This window comes from Emys orbicularis, chromosome 10, assembly GCF_028017835.1.
Source record: "Emys orbicularis isolate rEmyOrb1 chromosome 10, rEmyOrb1.hap1, whole genome shotgun sequence".
In the NCBI taxonomy this organism is placed as follows: Eukaryota; Metazoa; Chordata; order Testudines; family Emydidae; genus Emys; species Emys orbicularis.
The window spans coordinates 79,536,162-79,556,881 of NC_088692.1; the positions used below are offsets into that span (position 1 = coordinate 79,536,162).

Sequence of the window (20,720 nt, forward strand, 5' to 3'; positions counted from 1 at the left end):
GTATTTAAGATTACTGGTGTTGGTGTGTAGCCAAGATACCAGAGTTGATAAATCTGCTGTTTTTTTCCCCATCTCCTCGGAAGGACATCACCTCCAGCATCCCAGGCCTTCCTAACACTATGCTGTGGTTTTTGTCCAAAAGTAACAGAGGAAAGCATGCCGCCTACTCATTTGCCAACACTTCTGAACTAGCTGTTCTAATAGAGATTAAAATGAGAATGCAAGTCTATCATTGCCCCACCCACAATCACAGAATTGCCACTACTGCCCACCGAGTATGGACATTTTTCTTCACATGGCTCTTCCCAGACTGGCTGATCTTCTTCCCACCTGCTGGCAGTGGAAATGGCTGTGCTGGGAGCTTCAGATGCATTTAACAGATTCACTGCTCCTCGCCAGCTATTGCACTTCCTCAGAACTCACCAACTATATTCTTAACATCTATTAAGTACTAATTAATGAAACTTAGCTAAATTAATCTCTAGTGTCACTTCACTGCCATCCACAACCTGTGAAATCCACAGTTACATCAGTGGCAAATTTGATTTTCTTCATTATCTTTCACCTGTTTTCTTCATTTTTCTCCTCTTCTTTCCTTCTACTGTATACTGCTCCCTCAATCTATTTTTAATTGTTCTCCATTTCCTTCTCGCCCTTCTCTTCATAGCGCTAATTCCAGGGTCTGTTCTCCTTTTTGCTCTGGTTTGTGTTTCTTCCTCATTCCCTCAGGTTCTCTTTCGCTCCCCCTCTTCATCTTCATTCTTATTCCCCATTCCCTTAATCCTCTGCTCCTCCCCACTTACTTTCTTTACTTCTTCATTCTCCCTTTAGCTTTCTCTCCCACCTATTCTCTCACTCTTCCATTCCTGGCAATCTTGCCTTTTTTCCCTGCCTTCCTCCTCCCCCTCCCTTATACTTGTTGTGTTTGGGTGCAGGGGGAACAGTTTCTCCAATCAGCTGAAATCTGACCCAGCTCTGTAGTACTCTGCTGCTTTCTACAAACTGGTTAAGCAGTGGGGGAAGAAAATAGGGATGGGGTGTGTGTGTTCTTCCTCTCTTTGCTCAACTGCTGGGGAGGGGAGGATGGTTCCCTGGAGAAGGAGGGAAATTTCCATCCACCAGTTACTCTGCCTGAGGAGTTCTGCTCAGCGTCACTCCCTGCTAATAGCGAGGAGAGGAAGGGCCCAATCTGTTGTTCAATTGATTAATACTCACCTGTCTCCTAAGGGTTCCTGTTGGGGACAGGTGGTAGTTTAGTAGTAGCCAATTTAAGAATGGAGCTGGATTCTGCACAAATCCCCTTGCTATTCACAGACACAAGGATGAAGTTTTTTGGAGTGCTTTTGGCCAGATCTGTAACCTGGCCTGTGTTAAGGCCTAGAAGTCTATCGACCAAGTACTGACCTTACCGCACTTTCTAGGCTATGGGAATGACGTAGAGTCTCACCACAAGGCAGTTTGGCAGCAGGCCAAATCAGCTCACTTCACCTTCCTATGACACATGCAGGCTGAGTCTCTCCTCCCTACGGTAGCTTTATATCCATAAGTTTGTAGTTCTCATAATGAAAGAACTGCACATTGGAGTGTGTGCATCTGCATAAGTCTCTGTACTGGATTGAGCCAAACTGTACATTTATACTGCTGAAAGCATTTGTTAAACATAGGTTTATTTTTTCACACATTGATGATTCCCTTTGACTTTCTGGGTATGTTTCAAGTCCTATCAATTTAACCAGTAGAAGTGCTTTTGTGGCAAAGGGTTTGGTTAATTTTGTGTCTTGGGGAGTTTTTATTATCAGTAGTTGATGTGTTAAATTGTGGGGTAGATGGATGTTTGTGAATGTTTAACTTTGGTATGATAAATTGTAAGAAATCATCATAAGTGCATGTTGTTAATAAAATATGCAAACTTACAAATAGTGTGGGTGCTGCTGAAAACTGTTCAGGATTCCAGGGTGTTAAGATCATTCTGTTACAATTTCCCGGGTTTCAGAAAAGCTTAATGTCTTTTCTCTCTGGCCTTGTAACTGCTGCCTGACCCTCAGATTTCTACAGCGGACTACTTTTTTTGGTGGTCTCTCTGATCCTTTCATATGAGGCCTCAGACTTCCAGCTCTGATATTCTTGGAATTAGAAGTGAGTTAATCCCTTTTTGATTTGTTTTACTCTTACAGTCCTTTTTCGAAGTGCTGTGTGTTATTAAATTGAGCCAATCTAATGAGACCTGAAATGCTCTGCTCCTTCATAGTGCTGATATGTTGTGACTGTGCATACTACTGGCCTTCTGAGTCATTTTGGGCAACTGTGCAATTGTGTCACTTAGCAGTACTGTGATGTCACACATGTGCCTTTTTTGTAATGAAGTGGTCTCTTTCTCTCCTGTTATTTGAGGATTCAATTGACAATTGGTAAAGCATTAAACATTCAAATATGCAACTATAACAAGAAACAGAAACTCAGGTCTTCTTGCTGAAGTTCAGTTTCTGTATTTGTGGTTAGGGTGAGGCCAGTAGCTGGCTTTGAGACGTAAGGTATTTTTTGTCCTGAAACTCTGTGTGATTATGCTGTATATCATTGCAACTTATTTCTGTGAAATGATGTACACTGAGTGGCTTAGTTTTTTTCTGGCCACATGTTCTAACAAAATCCATCTTTCTATCTCTCTTCCACACCTTTCTCCTGTGAACATAGTCATGATTTTCCTACACTTCTGTGACAGTTTTAACATTCTGTACATTGCTTTGGGGCTCTTCCTTTCTCTCTGTGGTTTCCCTAATAACTTCCTGTTGTTGTTTTGTGGTTTGATCAGTTTTCTTCCACCTCTTTAGAGATAGATATTGTGTGTGCAGATCTATTTGTTTGATTTCCTCACGTGCTTCCCCTGTTTTTCCCAAATCCAGGCAGAGCAGGAGAGTATTCACCCCTGCATGAGGTGCTTATTTCTATATTCTTGCATGCCCATCTCGTGACTTTGTGGATTGATTGGGATTCACTTGACTAGATCCATTGAGGTGCACCATTCGATACAAAGTAAATTTAAAAAATGAATACATAAAGCATTTCTATTTAAACTGGGTCATAATTAAAAAATACTGTGATACCTTCACAGTGCTGGGATATCCAGTGCCAAGCTATTAATGTGATTACAGATTGCCAGACTATAGTGGAAGGGGCTGTGTTTTATATGGCATTGAGCACTTTGTCAGCATACATGTAAATAAGACTATTGTTTAGAATACAAGTGTTATAACAGTTAGACTGAATAGTTCACAGCAAATAAGGTATCTGATAAATTTAGATTTTCTTTGCTTTTATGGTATCTGCAATCAGATCATTAGTTCCTCAGATCTATGATTCAGATTTACTAGGCAACTTTCTGCCCCAATGATTTTGCTTTAAGGCTTAATTGTGAAAAGTCTGCAAATACCTGGAATTTGAGCCGTGTTGGGTAGTTACAAGTTGCCAGGTAAATCGCCTTGTGTTGTCTCTCTCCCCTGAGTGCTGGAACATGCAACAACTTCTGCTATGAGTACTGGGATGTGCCAGCTGCAGATTCGGTTTCTGTAAGTGCTTGTGCATGTAACTCTGAAACTTTGCCTCCCACATACACTCATTCCAGTAAACACAATCACCTGCATGATCATGAGAAATGGACATGCAAGGGGAAAAGAACATGACCAGAGTGGTTTAATCTAAAAACGAGAACTGTTAATAGAAAATGTTAAGCAGTGTCCACCCAGCTCTGGGAAGAAAAATGTAAAATCTCAAACCTATGCTGAGTACCACTTCTAACAATCAATCCTTTATCTTAGGCAACCACCTGAAAGCATTCTTAGGTAATTCCTGCATTATACAGGAGGTCAGACTTGATTTTTTTCAATACAACTTTTTTATCCCTCATATATATATAAAAACCCTGTGTAGTAACTGATATTTCCTGGGCCTTGGGGTGGCTGCATAAGACAGGTTTCACTGTACTGTAGAAAATATAGCTTCCTATTTGGATTGCTAGGTACCCCAAATGATTAATACTCTAAATGGAAGGTGCTGTCAAAAATGTATAAAATAACACAATCTGGATGTTATGGAATGAGTTTATCATCATTAGAGTCCATCCTCCCTTCCTTGTGTGATATTGATGTGGTTAGGGAGGCATTACCCTAATGAGATCAGGTGACTGTGCTGCCCTATGTGGATTGAGTTGGTGTCAGTCGAGTTCCAGGTGGGCAAGAGTCCAAACCACACTAGACACCATCACAGTTGACATTAATTAGCTGGCTTTTTGGCAGTCCCTCCAGAGAGGCCAAGTGCTGAATGGACCTGGTGACTGAATTCCCCTCACACCTCTAGTGGTGGTCCCTTCAATGAAAGATGAGAGTCCCATTACCCAAGTGGAGTGGGGAATCTTGTGCTTCCATTGTGCCTATTTTGTGTATAATTCGAGGACTTCAGTCTCTAGGGCCCTCAACTCTTCATCTTTCACCAACTGAATATTACTTCCACTTTTTAAAGTTTTTCACATGACATCCTCCACATTTTTAATACATACTCCATGGAAAATTGGCATACACAAAACAAATGAAAAATACGGTTGTGGAATCCTCCTGGGAAGGCCATTTAAAAGTTGTTATATGGTGTTTGCTTTAAAAAAAGAAAAAGCTTGTCACGTAAGTTGATTTGGAGGCCCTCACATTCCATAGACTTTCTCAGAGGTCTGCTCAGTGCAATACATTTTATGCTGCAGTTACAGATGTTTCTAAAAAGAAACCAGCCTGCACTAGAATAGATCACAGGGTGTCTACACAAGCATGTGTAGGTGTACGCGCCTCAGAAGCTGAGCGATTCCTTTTGAGAACATACATTTCTTTTCTCCCAGATGCCCTTTGCATTTATCAAAGTAGTCATAGTTTCAGAGAGGTGAGTTGCTATAACTTTGTGGTTGGTTGTTCCCAGTGGACAGATGTCCATATCACAAAATTTGCCACTGTAAATAGCTCCGTCTGGGACCTTTGTTAACAATCTTTACAGCAAGGCAAATGATTGTGTGGGCAGGAAGACTTAGGGCTTATGTACATGGCAAGTTACTGTGCGTCAGGGTGTGAATCTACAGCTTGCGGTGCAGTAATGTTCCATGAGGACAGAGCTACAGCACTGTGAAGGTCCCAGAGTGTGGCTACACACCCCAGCTTGCCGTGCAGTAACTTGCTATGTAGCCAGGCCGTTAACTGTGCTCACACCAGCGTGTTGTGTGTTCACCGTAAGAATGACACTCACAACATTGACAACTGAGTCTACCCAAAAAACTTTGAAACAAATCAACTTAAAAAACAAAAAGTACATTAATAAAGTTTAATTAACCAAAATTTCTACCCCACACAGGGCTTTTACCCCAAAAACAAGCACCAAAGACACTATTAATTCCACAAGTAACTTAGTTACTGCTATAGAGAAGGTGCTCAGAGATTGTGGTGATGGGCAGAGTGTAAAACCCTAAGATAGATTCTCTTCCATATAGCTTCTTATACCAGCCTCATCACTGTAGTATATGAGCAGCTTCCAGTAGCATATCAAGCAACGTTAGTAACTTGTCATATGTGGTTCGTTCTTTCTCTCATCTTTTTCCCCCAGGGGAGAACTGTGTAGTGTTTTGTTTTGGTAAATTTGTGGGGTTTGTGTGTGCGCACCTTGCCCAGCAGCTTGTGTGTGTGTGTGTGTGTGTGTGTGTGTGTGTTATGTACAGTCTGAATGTGTTACAAAAGGCAAGTTTAAAGAAGTATGGTTTGCACCTGACGTGGAAGGAAGGTGGTTAGGATTGTGATGGTCCTTAGTTCCTGTGAGTGTTCATTCCACAGCCTTGGATTGGCCCAAGAAAAAGCTCAGTTTCCTGCACATACACAAGCTTTACCCTTGTGGTAAATATTGCACCATGCTCTTCATCACTTCCTGGGTGAACTCCTACCATCTATTCTCTTGGTCCTCAGATGGTTTTCCCTACCCACCTCACTAACTAACATGTGCCTTGGCTACCATGTTCTTTTTAATGCCACTTGATGCTTTTTTGCTCCAGAAAAAGACAGATATTCATTAATTATTGCATCATGGGTTGCTCTCACCTTCTGCAGGATGCCTAGCGTGCTGCTTACAAGGTGCATTTTACAAAACATCCCTTGTTTTTATCAGGCGTTAACTCACATTCTCCTTCTAAAAGCAGTGGCTCGTTTCTAGGCTTATATATGTTCCACACACATCTTCACTGGCAAAGTGTTCTGGTTTATTTTCCTTCATAGTTTACCGGAGGCATTTGCTTCTAAACCATTCACACACACAGCTTTTCAAGTACATAGGCTTTTTCATTTTTTTCCTGCTTCCCCCAGTAGGTATTTTATTCCATTTTTGTTATTTCTGTATAAGACTGTTGGTTTTTTTCATTTAAAACAAAAATACCAGTGATCCATCTTATAATGGCTTTTGGTCATTATTGTAAACAACTGTAGTAATATTATTTCTATGGGTTTGCTGAAAAATTACACTTGGTTTTATATGGCTATAAAATAAGTCTGCAAAATATTATTAGAAATACATTCATGTTCTTTTCCATATTAATATTTGGAATTTAATATCCTAAAACAACAATTAAAATGATCTAGGATATATGCTGTATGGTTTTCTTTGTTTGAGTTCTTAGGATTGTGGCACCGATAGATACTTGTATTTCTAAGTACGGATATTGTTAATATGCTTGCATACCCAGCAAACTGATCTCTTGAGGATGAATACATTGTGTGAAATAACACCCGGTCTGCTATTCCTTTTTCAAAGTGTGAAACAAGCGTGTAGGGTTAGTAAATAAAGTTGATGTGGCAAATCTCATAATAGCTGCTAGAGGGCAGCAGTAACCATTTAAAAACACTATGAACTCTTTCTGAGGAAACTAAACCCTATCTAGTTACTGTGTGCAGAATACTTCTGTTTGTTTAGGCAACTTCAAGTTCCAGTGAACTTAGTCCACCTATACTGAGTGAATGGCCTTCAGTGTTACAGGATAAGCCGCTTTTCTAGGAAAAAATACTACTAAAAAATAATCCACTAAAAGCATGATAAAGGGTAAAAAGAAGGTCTTTCATATAGTCCCAAACCTTACTCCTGTTGAAGTCAAAGGCAAAGCTCCTTTTTGACTTTAATGGTGCAGGTCCATAGTGCTTTGTGCCTGAACTCTATTGTCTGTTCAGTTTAGAAGATTGCTTCCAAGTGCAGGGGGAGTTTATCTTCCATATATATACACATGCCCACATTCACATGCTCACTCACAACTGCAGAAGATAATGAATGACTCTTTAATATGAAAGTTAAGTATATTTAACAATCCATGGGGCATTATAAACCCCAAGGAGAAGGAAGAAAGGGTTATATAGTGTGCTTTCATCCTGGCCAATGCTGACTAGCACGCACAGTCTGACTAATTACTTTAAATGCAAGCCAGCTGCTTAACGGGTTGTAAAATCCATGAAAGGATCAGAGTTTAAAAAAGGAAAAATTGAGAAACTGATTTTAATAAAAATAAAATGGGTATGGTGAAAATTATTTTAAATAACAAATAACATTAAAATAAGTATCCTTCCTTTCTTTAATAAAAAAGCACCCTAAAATCTTAGTCACAACGGAATAGTTTTTCAGAGGTCACACTTTTTTATCTATTTTTTGGGGGCTTTTGCTTAAGACTTCAAGAAGTGAATCTGCACATGTTCATGCTTGCTTTATTTCTAGGTCAGGGTTCGGCAACCTTTGGCACGGGACTCGCCAGGGTAAGCACCCTGGTGGGCCGGGCCGGTTTGTTTACCTGCTGCGTCCGCAGGTTCAGCCGATTGCGGCTCCCACTGGCTGCGGTTCGCTGTCCCAGGCCAATGGGGGCGGCAGGAAGCGGCGGCCAGCACATCCCTCGGCCCACGCCGCTTCCTGCCTCCCCCATTGGCCTGGAGTGGCAAACCGCGGCCAGTGGGAGCCACGATCGGCCGGACCTGCAGACGCGGCAGGTAAACAAACCGGCCTGGCCCGCCAGGGTGCTTAACCTGGCGAGCCGGGTGCCAAAGGTTGCCAACCCCTGTTCTAGGTCATTGAGCATTTTTCTGTCATTTTCCAACTTATTGAAAATAAATTTCAAAATCTGGAGCCACGCTCTTACCCAGTTTGGAACTGAATTAAATCCACTTGAATTCTGAATGAGTGTGTCTACACAGGGATTTAATGCGGTTTAACTAATCTAATTTAAATGCACACCTTTAGTTAATTCAGATTAATTTTCCTGTGTCCCCATGGAGACAAATCCTAAGAAAAAGAGAACAAGACACTGAAAAGGAGACCCCGAAGCTTCATTAGAGCTAAACAAATTAGTTGTGTATTCCTCCCCACCACCCCTTACTGAAAAAGGGTTGTGGTTTAGTGTGTTGTTCTGCTCCATTTCTAATCCAGTGCCATTGCCAGAAAAGGTTTTATTTTCCTGCTGTTTGGTTCCTTCAGAATAAATACCATAGAGCTGCATTGTTTGTGAAGCTCCCAATGCAAAGGTTAAAGTCCATCTGTTGGCTGACAGTGACACGTCATCTCGTCATTTGTCAATCTCAGAGTTGCGTTCTTGAGCAGCCGACCCCTTTTTTTCCTGCTTACCTAGTTGAGATGTTACGTTCCTGACAGTAAGACAGTTGTGCTCAGCTAGCAAATCGCAGCATGTTTCTCTTCCGTGCTCTCCCTCAATTATTTTCCGTAACAATTAACACTCTACTAACTTGACACCCTTTTCTTGTTTGGCTTTGTAAACCATCATCCCTTTTTTTTATTAATTCCAGACATTAATATTTTCTTTCACGCAAGTGCTGCCATTCACCCATGAAAGAGTTTGAACATTATGTAGCTGTCAAGATACCTAGGGATTACCCAGTATGCCTTGCCTTAGTAAGTGACACCACTGGGCCTGCTTTTGAGATGTTTATTTTGAGAGTAAGCTGACAAGCATGAAGGCTTGATCCCAGAGTGGCAATCTTATTTAATTAAAGGCCTCTTTTTATTATAGTTTTTTCCCACTGTTTATATATATATGTGTGTGTGTGTGTGTGTGTGTATCAGAATGATTGTTAAAGCCTGACTCACTTGAACAGTGCTGTTGTACAGTAAAAAGGGGTGTGTGGGGAAGGACTGGTCATTCAAAGTAAGGTCATTCAACAGCCTTGAACCATTTCTGTGTAATAATGCAAACAGAACACTTGCTTAGCTATGGAGCTTGTGTTTCCCAGAAAAAGAGGCTGGTTATGTTTTGTTTTGTTTTTTATTCTTGCAGAAACTAGATATTTGGTTGTTTGCTTATTTAATTTTATTTCTGAAAGGTTCCCTTCACTCAAAGTTTCTTTTCTATTTAAGAAACAGATGAGTTATATGTTATATGTTATATGAGTTATGAGCTGTAGACCACCTGCTTCCATTGCTCTATTCATGTTTTCATTCCATAAGTTCCTTCCCTTGTCTAGTCTTGATACTACCTCGTTGGTGTAGTGAATAGTTGGGGACTTTCTTTCTTTCTTTTTAATAATGCAGGGTGCTTCTGCTTATCCAATAGATAAAGGCAGTCTCTCTTTTTTTTTTTTTTCCTTCCAGCAGAGGGGAATTGGAATATTCAAGATAGATAGGACTATTTGGTGTAGCCTTTTGTTAATTTATCTAATTTCCTAACTAATGCATCCTCTGAAGGTTGTTGGACATATTTTATGTTGGGTATTATCTGTGTAGTCCTGTCTGTGCAAAGTGCATGCTTTTGTTCAATATTTCTTTTCTACCTGTGTACTTAGGAAGTAAATATACATAATATTTCTAATTATAACTAAGGGCATGATCTAAACCAGGGGTCGGCAACATTCGGCACGCGGCTCGCCAGGGTAAGCACCCTGGCGGGCCGGGCCAGTTTTATTTACCTGCTGACGCGGCAGGTTCGGCCGATCGCGGCCCCCAATGACGGCGGTTCGCCGTCCCGGGCCAATGGGGGCGGCGAGAAGCAGCGTGGGCGAGCGATGTGCTGGCCGCGGCTTCTCGCCGCCCCCATTGGCCCGGGACGGTGAACCGCGGCCAGTGGGGGCCGCGATCGGCCGAACCTGCCGCGTCAGCAGGTAAATAAAACTGGCCCGGTCCGCCAGGGTGCTTACCCTGGCGAGCCGCATGCCGAACCTTGCCGACTCCTGATCTAAATCCACTGTAGGCAATGGAAAAACTCCCATTGACTTCAGGGGGTTTTGAGGCCGGCCTAACTATTGGTCTCTTGGAGGACCAGGAAAACAAATTTCCTTTTAGCCCCTGTGCAACATTGTCTGTCCCTCCCTCTCCCTGCCAAAAAAGGAGAAAAAAAAAAATCTGCTATCATTGTGTAAGAAAAGAGCTTTCTGTAGGTTGTATTTAAAAATAGATTAATTGGGGGATATTTTGTCTTTCATCAAAATGTTTTCATACTACTTATCAAGCCACCCCTTATGAAGAAGACCTACAGAACTGAATAGGGTTCTATAAAAATTACTCTAAAATCCTACAGAAATTAGTAATGAATAAGAGCCCTCCTATAGTTCTTTTGAATGAGTCTATAGAATTTTTTCGCAGCGATACAATTCTCTATTACATTGTGTTGGTTAGTTTCAAAAACCTGCCAAACATAATTATATTCATATTGAATCCAGCAGGATTTTCTATAAGTGATATTGATCAAATCTACAGGCCTTTTTGTGTATCCCATTTTATTTGTAATTCTGTGTCTTTATTGTTTGTCGGTATTTTATATAGATTCATCCTTGCTTTTGTTTGTTACTTCCCGCAAAAAAAAAAAAGGGGGGGGGGGGGGGAAAGAAGAGATAAGAATAACCAAGGCTCTTCCAAGACGACATGGCAGAGAGCGCAAGCACAATGAGGAATTCTTTTTTTCCTTCTCCCCATCAAATCATTTTCTAGCCATGTTCAGCAGAATCCCTGAGCTTTTTATTCTCAATTATTTGTTTATTTTTTGTGGTTGGTAGTGTTGGAGGGTTTTCCAGACTAATCCAATTTGTATTGTTATTGTTTATAATAGGTACAAGTGATCCATATGTGAAATTTAAATTGAATGGAAAAACTCTATACAAAAGTAAGGTCATCTACAAAAACCTAAATCCAGTTTGGGATGAAACTGTTGTGTTGCCAATACAGACTCTTGATCAGAAGCTCCGGGTCAAGGTAAATTTTTGGTGTGGGGTTCTGAAACAATGGAAAAAGCTCCTCTGAACCAATTGTTTTCTGTGTGTGTGTGTGTTCAATTTGATGGTTTGACACAGAGAACGTGTATTCAAAACACAATTAGGATCCAAAGTTTTCTAAGCTTTATATTCAAATGCACGTGCATCTTTGCCAGATTTTACTTGGATGTTGTGTTTTCAGTGTGTGAATGCCCCAAATCAAAATAATCTGTTTGACTGGAGGCGTTTTAAACCTACTGTGCCAAACTCTGCCCACAATTACATCTGTGCAACCTCAGTGAAATCAATGGGGTTTACCTGAAATAATTTTAAGAGTGTAATTTGGTGAACTGAGTTGAGTAGAATTATTACCTGTGAGGTAGTGGTGACAAGCAGCAAAGCTCTTTCTCATTATGAGGTAACTTTATAGTTAACAGAGCTGCAAGCTACCAGTTGTAAGCACTAATTGCTAAAACATCTGTAGCTAAAAAACTGCCTGGTTGTGTACAGTATTCAATTGTACTATACTACCAGATATGTAGGAATGGTCCCAATCCATTGTTGCACACATGACTCTGTTCACCATATGTCAAGAAGGCATTTCAAAATGCTGTTAAAATATTCAATTAAAATCTACATTAAAGAACGGAAATGGAGAATTATCCCTGAACAACATATAGGCTTTGATTCCCAAAATATGGAATGAAACTCAAAATGTCAGTTCTTTTTTCTGATGTGGCAAAACTGGCTTAGGATGTGAAAATAATATGCATTTATTTTGCTACCAGGTATATGATCGAGACTTAGCCTCCTCTGACTTCATGGGATCTGCATTTGTGGTGCTGAGCAACCTTGAGCTCAACAGGTACTACATGAATTTATTAAAATGTGTTCCTGCAGTTTAGTTTAGAAATGATCACAACACTTTTGCAGCAGCTTAATCTTTTATCTGTGGGTTGTCGGTCTGAATGTGGAGCTGGGAGACAGGAATTCATGTTTTATTCCTGGCTCTTATACTTACTTCCTGATATCTTGGGCAAGTGCATTTTCTTGCATTATGGGCCCCATGGCTGTACTATCTGAGTGGCTTACAAACATTAGTGAATTTATTTGCACAACACCTCTGTGAGGTAGGGAAATAGTATCATCTCCATTTTCAGAGGGGGAACTAAGGCAGAGAGAGATGAAATGATTTGTCCAAGGTGATGCAGGAAGTCTGCATCAGATCTAGGAACTGAACACAGATCTCACAAGTCAATGTCCAGTCTTTAACTGTCAGACAATTCAGCTGGATAAGTCATTGTCCGTTTCCTTTCCTGTAAAATGGGGATAACACTGATCAGTTTTCTGCCTGTCTGCAGGTGGTGGGTTATCAGTATTAATTAATTGCTATGGAAATACAAAGTATTATTTAAAGTTGCTCTGCTGAACGTTGTATGTTTTGTGGGAGCTGTGAGGGGGAATATATGCCACAAAGAAATACGCCAGATTGCACATTTTAATATTTAGACTCAATTTTGAAAACTTTAAAATGTGCTAAATATCAGCCATAAAAAACAGAATTTGCACAATTCAGTGTGACCTTTAATAAGGAACCAGAAGCTAAAATGGAGCCTACAGATGCATTTCTTTTCTGCTTACAGAACTACTGAACAGATTTTAAAATTGGAAGATCCAAACAGTTTAGAAGATGACATGGGAGAGATTGTGTTAAACTTGAGTCTAACAGTCAAGCAAGGAGACTTCAAGAGAACTGTAAGTGGCTTAGGAAATCAAATTTATAGCTGGAATGCGCAAAAAAAGAAAGCTTCCCTAATCTGATTTACTCTATACTGGGAAATGCCACCTTTATTTTCATCCTTTGAGACTCAGCATTGAAAACTTGGTAGTTCGTGATTTAAAAATCAACCACACTGGACTGGATAAAAGTTGCTTATGTTTCTATCGCCAAGTGCTTCCGTTCTGTGGCTTTAAACAGTGAGCCCATGAATAGCAAGTCTCCATATATTTCAACGAGTGGTAGGTCTGTGCGTGTGTGTGTGAGATATCTCTAAAAGTGTATGCCCTACAGCTTGCAGGACTGCTCTTTCAGGACATGCCGTTTTCTCACTATAAGCAAGGAGTTTAGATTTGATGAATTTTTAAAAAGGTGTTAAACCTCCAATTAGATGTGATTTTTTTTTTCATACCAGTTAAAAATATATATATCAGTGTGAAATGTAAAAGCAAGGATTTACTATTAAGACTAGGTTGTGCCTGCCCTGCATTGGTGCACATTGCTGAGAGGAGGGACATGACTGAAGGAGCTATGTTCTTGCAAAACTGAGAACAGGCCAGGCATAGTCTTAAACCTCACCAGATTCTTCAGTGAGCTTTGGATCAGGCCCTGTTGCAGAAGTGCCGTGGGACTCCAGTGTTGAAAGGGGTGTTAGAAACCCAGAAGGAGTTGGGCAGAGGCTGCAGAGAGTGTGATTAAAGGGAATAAGGGCTTTCAGGATCAGGGTTTGTGTGACTATTTTTTTTTTTAAATATCACCATTTGTGTTTCACACAAAACATGGCCTAGGCCTAAATCTGTAACTTCATCTTGCAGTCATTTAGAGAACAGGTTGACAGCGAGAAAAAACCCAAAGTATATCATTTGAATAGATCCAATTTTCAAGCAAGTCCAGTTTTAAATATGTAACTAATAAGTTTTGCTGGTAAAAAAAAAAAAAAAGGGAAGTGTTTCTGTGAATATTAAACATAACAGTTTCAATTTTTCAGAATCCAATGTGAACACGGCAGCCTACTGTTAAACTAGACATGTGGGAATTCATAGTAGGTATGGGATATTTATGAAAGTGAGAATGTTACCAAAAGACGGGTTGGGGTGGAGAATATAGTAAATAGACTTCAGAAGAAAGGTGTGCCTTTCATTATTGTTTCTTCCTAGTAGCTGCCTGTTTTTAAGAGTTGTTAATTTATTAGGTAATTTAATAGTGCATTGTTGGAAAGTTTTTGATATTTCTCCCTCTGCATATGATTATTTAAAAATTTCAACAGCAACCAAATAATGATAATAAAAATTCCAGAACACTTATTTGTGTTGTGCTGATCTCACCTAGCATTATATATACTGTAAGAAGGTAGCTTTTCCTATACAAATAGTGAGGAAATGACTTGCCTGATCTTAAAGGTAAGAAAGCAAGAAATGTTGCGAGCATGGCTGTTAATGGTCTGACCTTTCCTTAGTCATTAATGAGACACTCTCTCTAGGTCAAAGTCCTCTAATAAACCCTGACCACTTCCCTTGAAATTTTGGCTGTTCTTACTAGTGCAAGCCCATTTGGCTGGGATGTCAACTCCCTCATTAACTTAATATGCAAGGCATGGGATGGCATCCGGGTCACTGTGTGTAGTAAGGGGCGAGACAGGTGCACAGTCCACGTGAGAGCTGCTGGAGGCATTTCTTCTGACTTGGGGAACAGTTCCTCTGGCAGCATTAAGGAAATGTGGGTCAGAGTGGCCCTGGGGATTCTGAGATAAGAGAGGGGGCAGCATTAGTTCTGGGCAGCAGCCTTGGGAATGTCTGGGTGTGTGGTTAATATTCAGAGTGCAGATGCCTAAAGAGTGGGTGCATGCTGTGAAAATTTCACTGACCATATTTTAGGCACTTGTGTTTCAAATGAAAATAGCTCAGCCATTTTCAATAGCATCAGAAGAGCAAAATGGTCTTGTCCATGCTATGCACTTAACAGCAAGCTGATTCCACCCCCCCCCCCCGCTTTTTAAATTAGCTTAGTAGGACCAGATGGCACCAAAAGTTTGAGCCATGCATCTTACTAATGGCTCAGGGTCTCTTCCACTTTTTATTCTTGATGCTTTGTTTCCTTTTATTTCTGGTGCAATGCAGGTGTTCTGTTTTGTTGTTTGTTACAATCTGCGAGGGAGGTAGTTTAGTTGAATGCAGTAGTAGAGCCAACTCTGTGCTAGTAATATGCCTTCCCTAACACCGTTTATAAACCAGTGTTCAGATTATTTGACTAACCACTTTACCTGTTTTCCTCCCTTTGCTTTTGGATTCTCTCTGTTGCAATGGTGGAAACGCATGAATAGAGATGGTCAAATCAGAAGAAACAAACTTCATCCAAGGTAACCCATATCCCTTTTCTCTGTAAATCTCTTGTTCCCTTTCTCCCACAAGAAATTTCTTCTTCTTCTTACATAGCATCTCCATTACTGGAGGTTCGCAACCATGCTAGCGCATTTTGTACGCTCCTCTGGTATTCTCTTTGTGGATGAATAATCCTTGAACAACCCAGGATTCCACACCATCTATCCGAGATGGTTTTCTGTAACTAGTTTGAAAACTCTTAGCACAGGTGCAGACTGTCAGGCCCTCTGGACCATGATTCTCATTCCTTTCTCAGTCTGACAGTTGAGTGAGAAATGTTGGACCTCTTATTGTTGTTTGTATTATAGCGGCAACTGGAGACTCCCAGCGTGCTTGGGTGCCCATTGTACACACACATTGTAAGGAACAGTCCCTAACCAGAAGAGCTTACAGGGTAAATTGACAAGGAGGAGGAGACAGAGAGATGAAGGGACTTGCCCAAGGTCACACAGCAGAACAGTGGCATAGCTGGGAATATAACCCAGGTCTCCTGACTCTGTCCAGTGTCCTATACATTGTACCATGCTGTCTCTGTTCTTGAGCAGAGATTTCCTCAGATCCTTCTGTTGAGGGTTTCCCCTGGTGGAATGAACAGGTATTTTGGCTGCTAGAAATAGAATGGTGCCATCAAGATGTGCATGTACCATTACTGTATCCACATGAACGTCTTCCCTTTGGGCCATTTTTCTTTTGCACCCACTTCTTGCATCATGCTTATATTGGATTTGTAAGCTATTCAGGAAAGAGACTGGCTTTATATTTGTTCTGTAAAATGCTACCAAAAATACTTCTGTAAAGAGGACATGTAATGTACATTCTGGGCACAGGTCTGCAGCTATTTTGGCTTAACTAAACAGTTCCAGGGATAATGCTGGCCCTCTACAGCTATATTCATACTGCAGAGATACAGCAAGAAATTGCTAAATGGAATATGACAGAGAGTGATGGAATAATTGAAGAGCTCAGCAGTTTAGTTTTTAACTAAAGCCCCTGAAATTACTAGTGCCCACACTTGATCAAATGTGGCTTGATCTCTCTTTCTGCCATGTGTGCGCACACACAGCTGTCTCTCGAATCTCGCTGGCTTGGAGTCCCAGGACAGGGAGCCAGATATTCCAACTCTATTCCTTTCAGTCCAAAACAGCCAAAGTTCCGTCTTGCTCTTTTTCTTTGTTGTACATTCTCGCTCTGTATTTTAAACACTTGATTTGAAATAACAGAGATAAAGCTTTAATTCATGTTGGCAGGTCATTCAGTTCCCCGGGCTCCAGCTAACATCTTAACATCGTTTTAAATAAAATTAAGAGATGCCAAAGCATGATATTGGATTAGTGGATGCAAGATTATTGTTGAAAGAAAAAATAGCTGCAACCCTTTGCTCTATTCAGTTATAGCCACTAGAGGGTAAGAGAGCTTCAGTTCTTCACAGAGGAGACATAGTTCATGCTCTAGTGTGATCTCTTAAGAAAAGCTTCTGTGGCCATCCAAGGCAGTAAAGAATTTCCCAGAATGTGCTGGAAAAAATCTGACAAAGCAATATTTCCTAGTTTATTGATTCTGCTACTGCATTAAAACACTAGTACTGTCCATCAATAACCATCTTTAGTTAGGAAACTCTGGTCTGTCGAAACAGTACTGGCAGTTTGTGGCAGAACATAAAGGCTAGAAAGAAAAATTGTGAGCACAGGGAATATAGATGTCTAGGGAAGGCATGAGAGGTTATGGAAAAATGGCCAGAGGAGTGTGATGAGGTAGAAGAAATGCAGACGGACTGGATAAAGATACCAGAAATATGGGGGGAACATTATATAATGGATACACAAACTTAGCACTGTTGTTTTGGCTATTACACTTTGGTTGCTGTTCAAGGAAGAAAAACTCCATATACAATCCATTTGTGCAACTTGGTTCCTGATAAATCTGCATCGCACTGATTAAATTAAATGTGTCTCAGAAATCTACATCTCTAACATGATCAGGAAAGCAAATGTTTTATATTAGGGGTAGCTTAACTTCTTCTCAAGATGAATTAAAGTGGGATTTTATTGTAATTTTCAGATCCTGTTGTTATGTAGTATTTTCATATGTGGGTAGAAGGACTTAAAAAGAAAAAAAACAAGTTACATTTTTCAGTCTTTGATTTCTCAACTCTCTATATATCTGAGACAATTATGGCTTATAACTGGATCTGATCCCCTAAGTTTTATCTTAGACTGGATAGCAGATACCAATGTCACAAATGAATCTTCTTATTACTTTAGTCACCAGTCCATCTTGCAGGGACTCAGTAATATCCCCATTGGAGCAATGCCTCCACACTGGTACCAATAACTGTTGCAGTCCCATGTGCAGAGTGGAAAAAATATAAGTTAAACCTGTTGTTGAATACTTTTTATTTACTGTCCTTCCAACTCCCTATCTTCTTTAAGAAAAAGCAGATATAACTTTTTTAATACAGAAAATAGAAGACAATAAAAATCATGCAAGCATTGGCTATGGGTAGGATGCAGAGATGATTTCAGATACTGAATATTGCATATGAAATCAGTATGGTGCAAGAGGTATCGAACTGGGTGGCTTGTATATTTGTCAGCATATATTTATCACTGCTCTGGGGGGGGGGGGGGGTTACATAAAACAAGTTTTTTGGGCATGATTACATACCCAAAGGTAGCAAGATATGTGCACCGCATTCGGAGCCCCTTGCTTAGGATGGAAGTGTGGGATAGCATTGTTTTTTGATATAGCTAACTCCAGAGTGTAATTTGCTTCTTTGCTCATCAAACGGTAAATGGCGCTGCAGAAGGAAGCACGGCCCCTTTGTTTTTAGGAAGTATTCACCATACTCTGTCCATCTGTAAGAAAAACAAGATGAAGTGCCTCCTTCCCTTCCTCTTTTTCCAGGCTGCTTAGCCTATAGAGATATTTTGGGGCATAGGGGAACACTACGTCTGATGCTTAGTAGCCTTGTTTGTCCCAGGTGGCTAGACTCTTGCACCGAGGGTGCCCTGCATGTTATTTCCATCCTTTGTACGGATGAATAACCTTTAAGTGTTGAACATCTAGGAAGCAAACAAATGGGTTTGCTTGGGGGAGTGGAGGGGATTGACCTGCAGCAGTTTATTCCTAAAACAAGTGATTCAATTGCCACCTTGATATCTAAAGCTGATTGAATAAATTGGCTGAAAAGGATGACTCTGGACTGAAGTGCTCCCACTCCTCTTATCACAGGGGATAATCCTTCACCCTCCTTTTCATGTGTGGGTTTGCCTGCCTCATTGCATTTGGCTCTCTATAGCAATACCCTGTGGGCAGTGGTGCCTCTGTGATCTTCGAACGTTTCACAGAGCCATAGAACTCAGTTGCCAAAGGGTCACGTGCCATCACAGCAATCTCCCGTCAGTTCAATTGCCTTTCTCATCCTCCGCTCCTCTTTCCCAGAGGGAAACTGCCTCTGCATAGCGGTTTCCCTGCCTAATGAGTAGAGGTCCAGAAACTTGTTTGTTTATTTTGCAAATTACAGTGGTTCCAATTTCTACTTTGACCTATTCACAGGAATTCGAACACTTTCTGTTGTCCTGTCTCATCCTTTTAAGTACAGGAGGCGAAAGACGGGTTCATTTTACGCTTGTCCACCTCACTGTATAATTTAAATAAATGTATGATGGTTTCTTTTTTATTGCTCACCAGCATACAGAAAGGCTTTGACCCTTCCCCACAAGCACTGTGCCCTCTCCGGGGAGGCAGTGTAACCTAGTAGTGATTGGAGGAGCGTCTAGAAGTGAGGGCGCCTGAGTTGTGTTCCTTACCAGCTCTGCCACTGACTGGCTTTGAGATCATGAGCACGTCACTTAATTTCTATCTACCCATCTATAAAGTGGAGCTAATATTTGCCGACCTCATGGGGGTGATGCAAGGCTTAATTAATTAACACTGTGTAAATCGCATAGGCGACAAGCATGAGAGAAGAATTATAATGAAATAATTTTGATTTAAAAATCTGCCCCTTCTTATCTTGGGTGACATTTGCCTCAGTGCAAACTGTCCTCTCCAACACTTTAAACCCATGGAAATGACCCATGGTCTGGTCCAAACATTCCCACAGAGGAGTAGGCCCCACGTGCCAGCCACCTGCATTGTGGTGGGTAGAGCAGGCTCCTGAGAGCTGTTGCTCCCTCTCTCCCCTCCCCGCCCCCGGAGATGGACAGGGATTGAGCAGAGCTGGAACAAGCCAAGAAGCAGATTTTGACTGTTCAAGCCTCCTACTCTTACACTGGGCTGTTGGCAAAGCCAGAATTTAGTCCTTACGAAGTCATGCAGGTGGCCTTATGTAGCCCTTTGCACTGTGTTGAATGTTGCCCTGAGGACTTACCTACTGGTTAGGAGGACCATAGACCTGGATTGCTACCATAAAACACTAGACTGATCAAAACCAGAAAGGATCCCTATGAGAGGGCTCACCAAATTTGATTTTAAAATTACATGATGATAACTTTCTTTGTTGCTGAGCCTGGAGACTCTAGCTAAGTGGAGATTTCAGTTTAAAAAAAAATGTACTGTGGATAATAAAGTTACTCTGTCTGTTTTTTGTGAACTAGCTTCAAAAACATATTCCTTCTCCAAGGAAGGGAGGGAAAATCCTTGGACCTAAAGCAGCAAGTACATCACATCAAACATGACTGTGTTAAATACTAAAATGTTCAAAGTACGACTGAGATAGATAAAGGCTTTGATGGGAAGTGGATATTTCCCAGGGACATTACAAGCAATAATCCAGATGTTATAGTGTAATGCAACGAGTGTCCATGGATAGATCGGGAGCTCAAGCCAAGCAATGCCTGCTGTAGGCCTTAGCCCTCCACTCCCATGCTGTTCTGCCATATGGAAGCAATCTCTAGGCCCCTTTAATAGCCAGCTTTGGATTCCATTTTCACAGGGCTCGTAGAGCTAAGTGGAGCTGTTTTATGGACAAGTTAGATAGAAGCCTTTCCAAGATAAACATCCAATTCAAAATTAGGACATACCAAGCCACAAAATTATTTTAGGGCATATTTCATGGAAGCACTGCCATTTTTCTTAGGCAATTGCCAGACTGTAGGATGCCCTTTGATCCCTTGTGGACATTACTCCCTTTTTTATAAAAAGGATTTTGAAATAGTTGCAGTGTTTAGGGAGGAATATATCTGCCGGGACTTTGAAGTATGTCCATGGGAACAGTCATGCTTTAGCTTTTTGGCCTACAAGATGAACTTAAAAAAAATTTGCACTGCAGCTGGATTTATGAATCAAAATCTCATTTTCTTTTTAAAGGTAGGACTTTTCATCCAGTGT

General features: G+C 40.8%; 1 protein-coding gene across 5 annotated transcripts in view; it reads left to right on the forward strand.

The window, feature by feature from the left end:
• Positions 1–20,720, forward strand: part of MCTP2 (multiple C2 and transmembrane domain containing 2) — a 142,476-nt gene that overhangs the window by 28,373 nt on the left and 93,383 nt on the right. For all 5 annotated transcript variants that reach the window (XM_065411604.1, XM_065411605.1, XM_065411606.1 and 2 more), the window contains 4 exons: positions 11,093–11,235; positions 12,023–12,099; positions 12,878–12,989; positions 15,332–15,367. In XM_065411604.1, the coding sequence (XP_065267676.1) occupies positions 11,093–11,235; positions 12,023–12,099; positions 12,878–12,989; positions 15,332–15,367 (368 nt within the window). The remainder of the gene's footprint in view (positions 1–11,092; positions 11,236–12,022; positions 12,100–12,877; positions 12,990–15,331; positions 15,368–20,720) is intronic.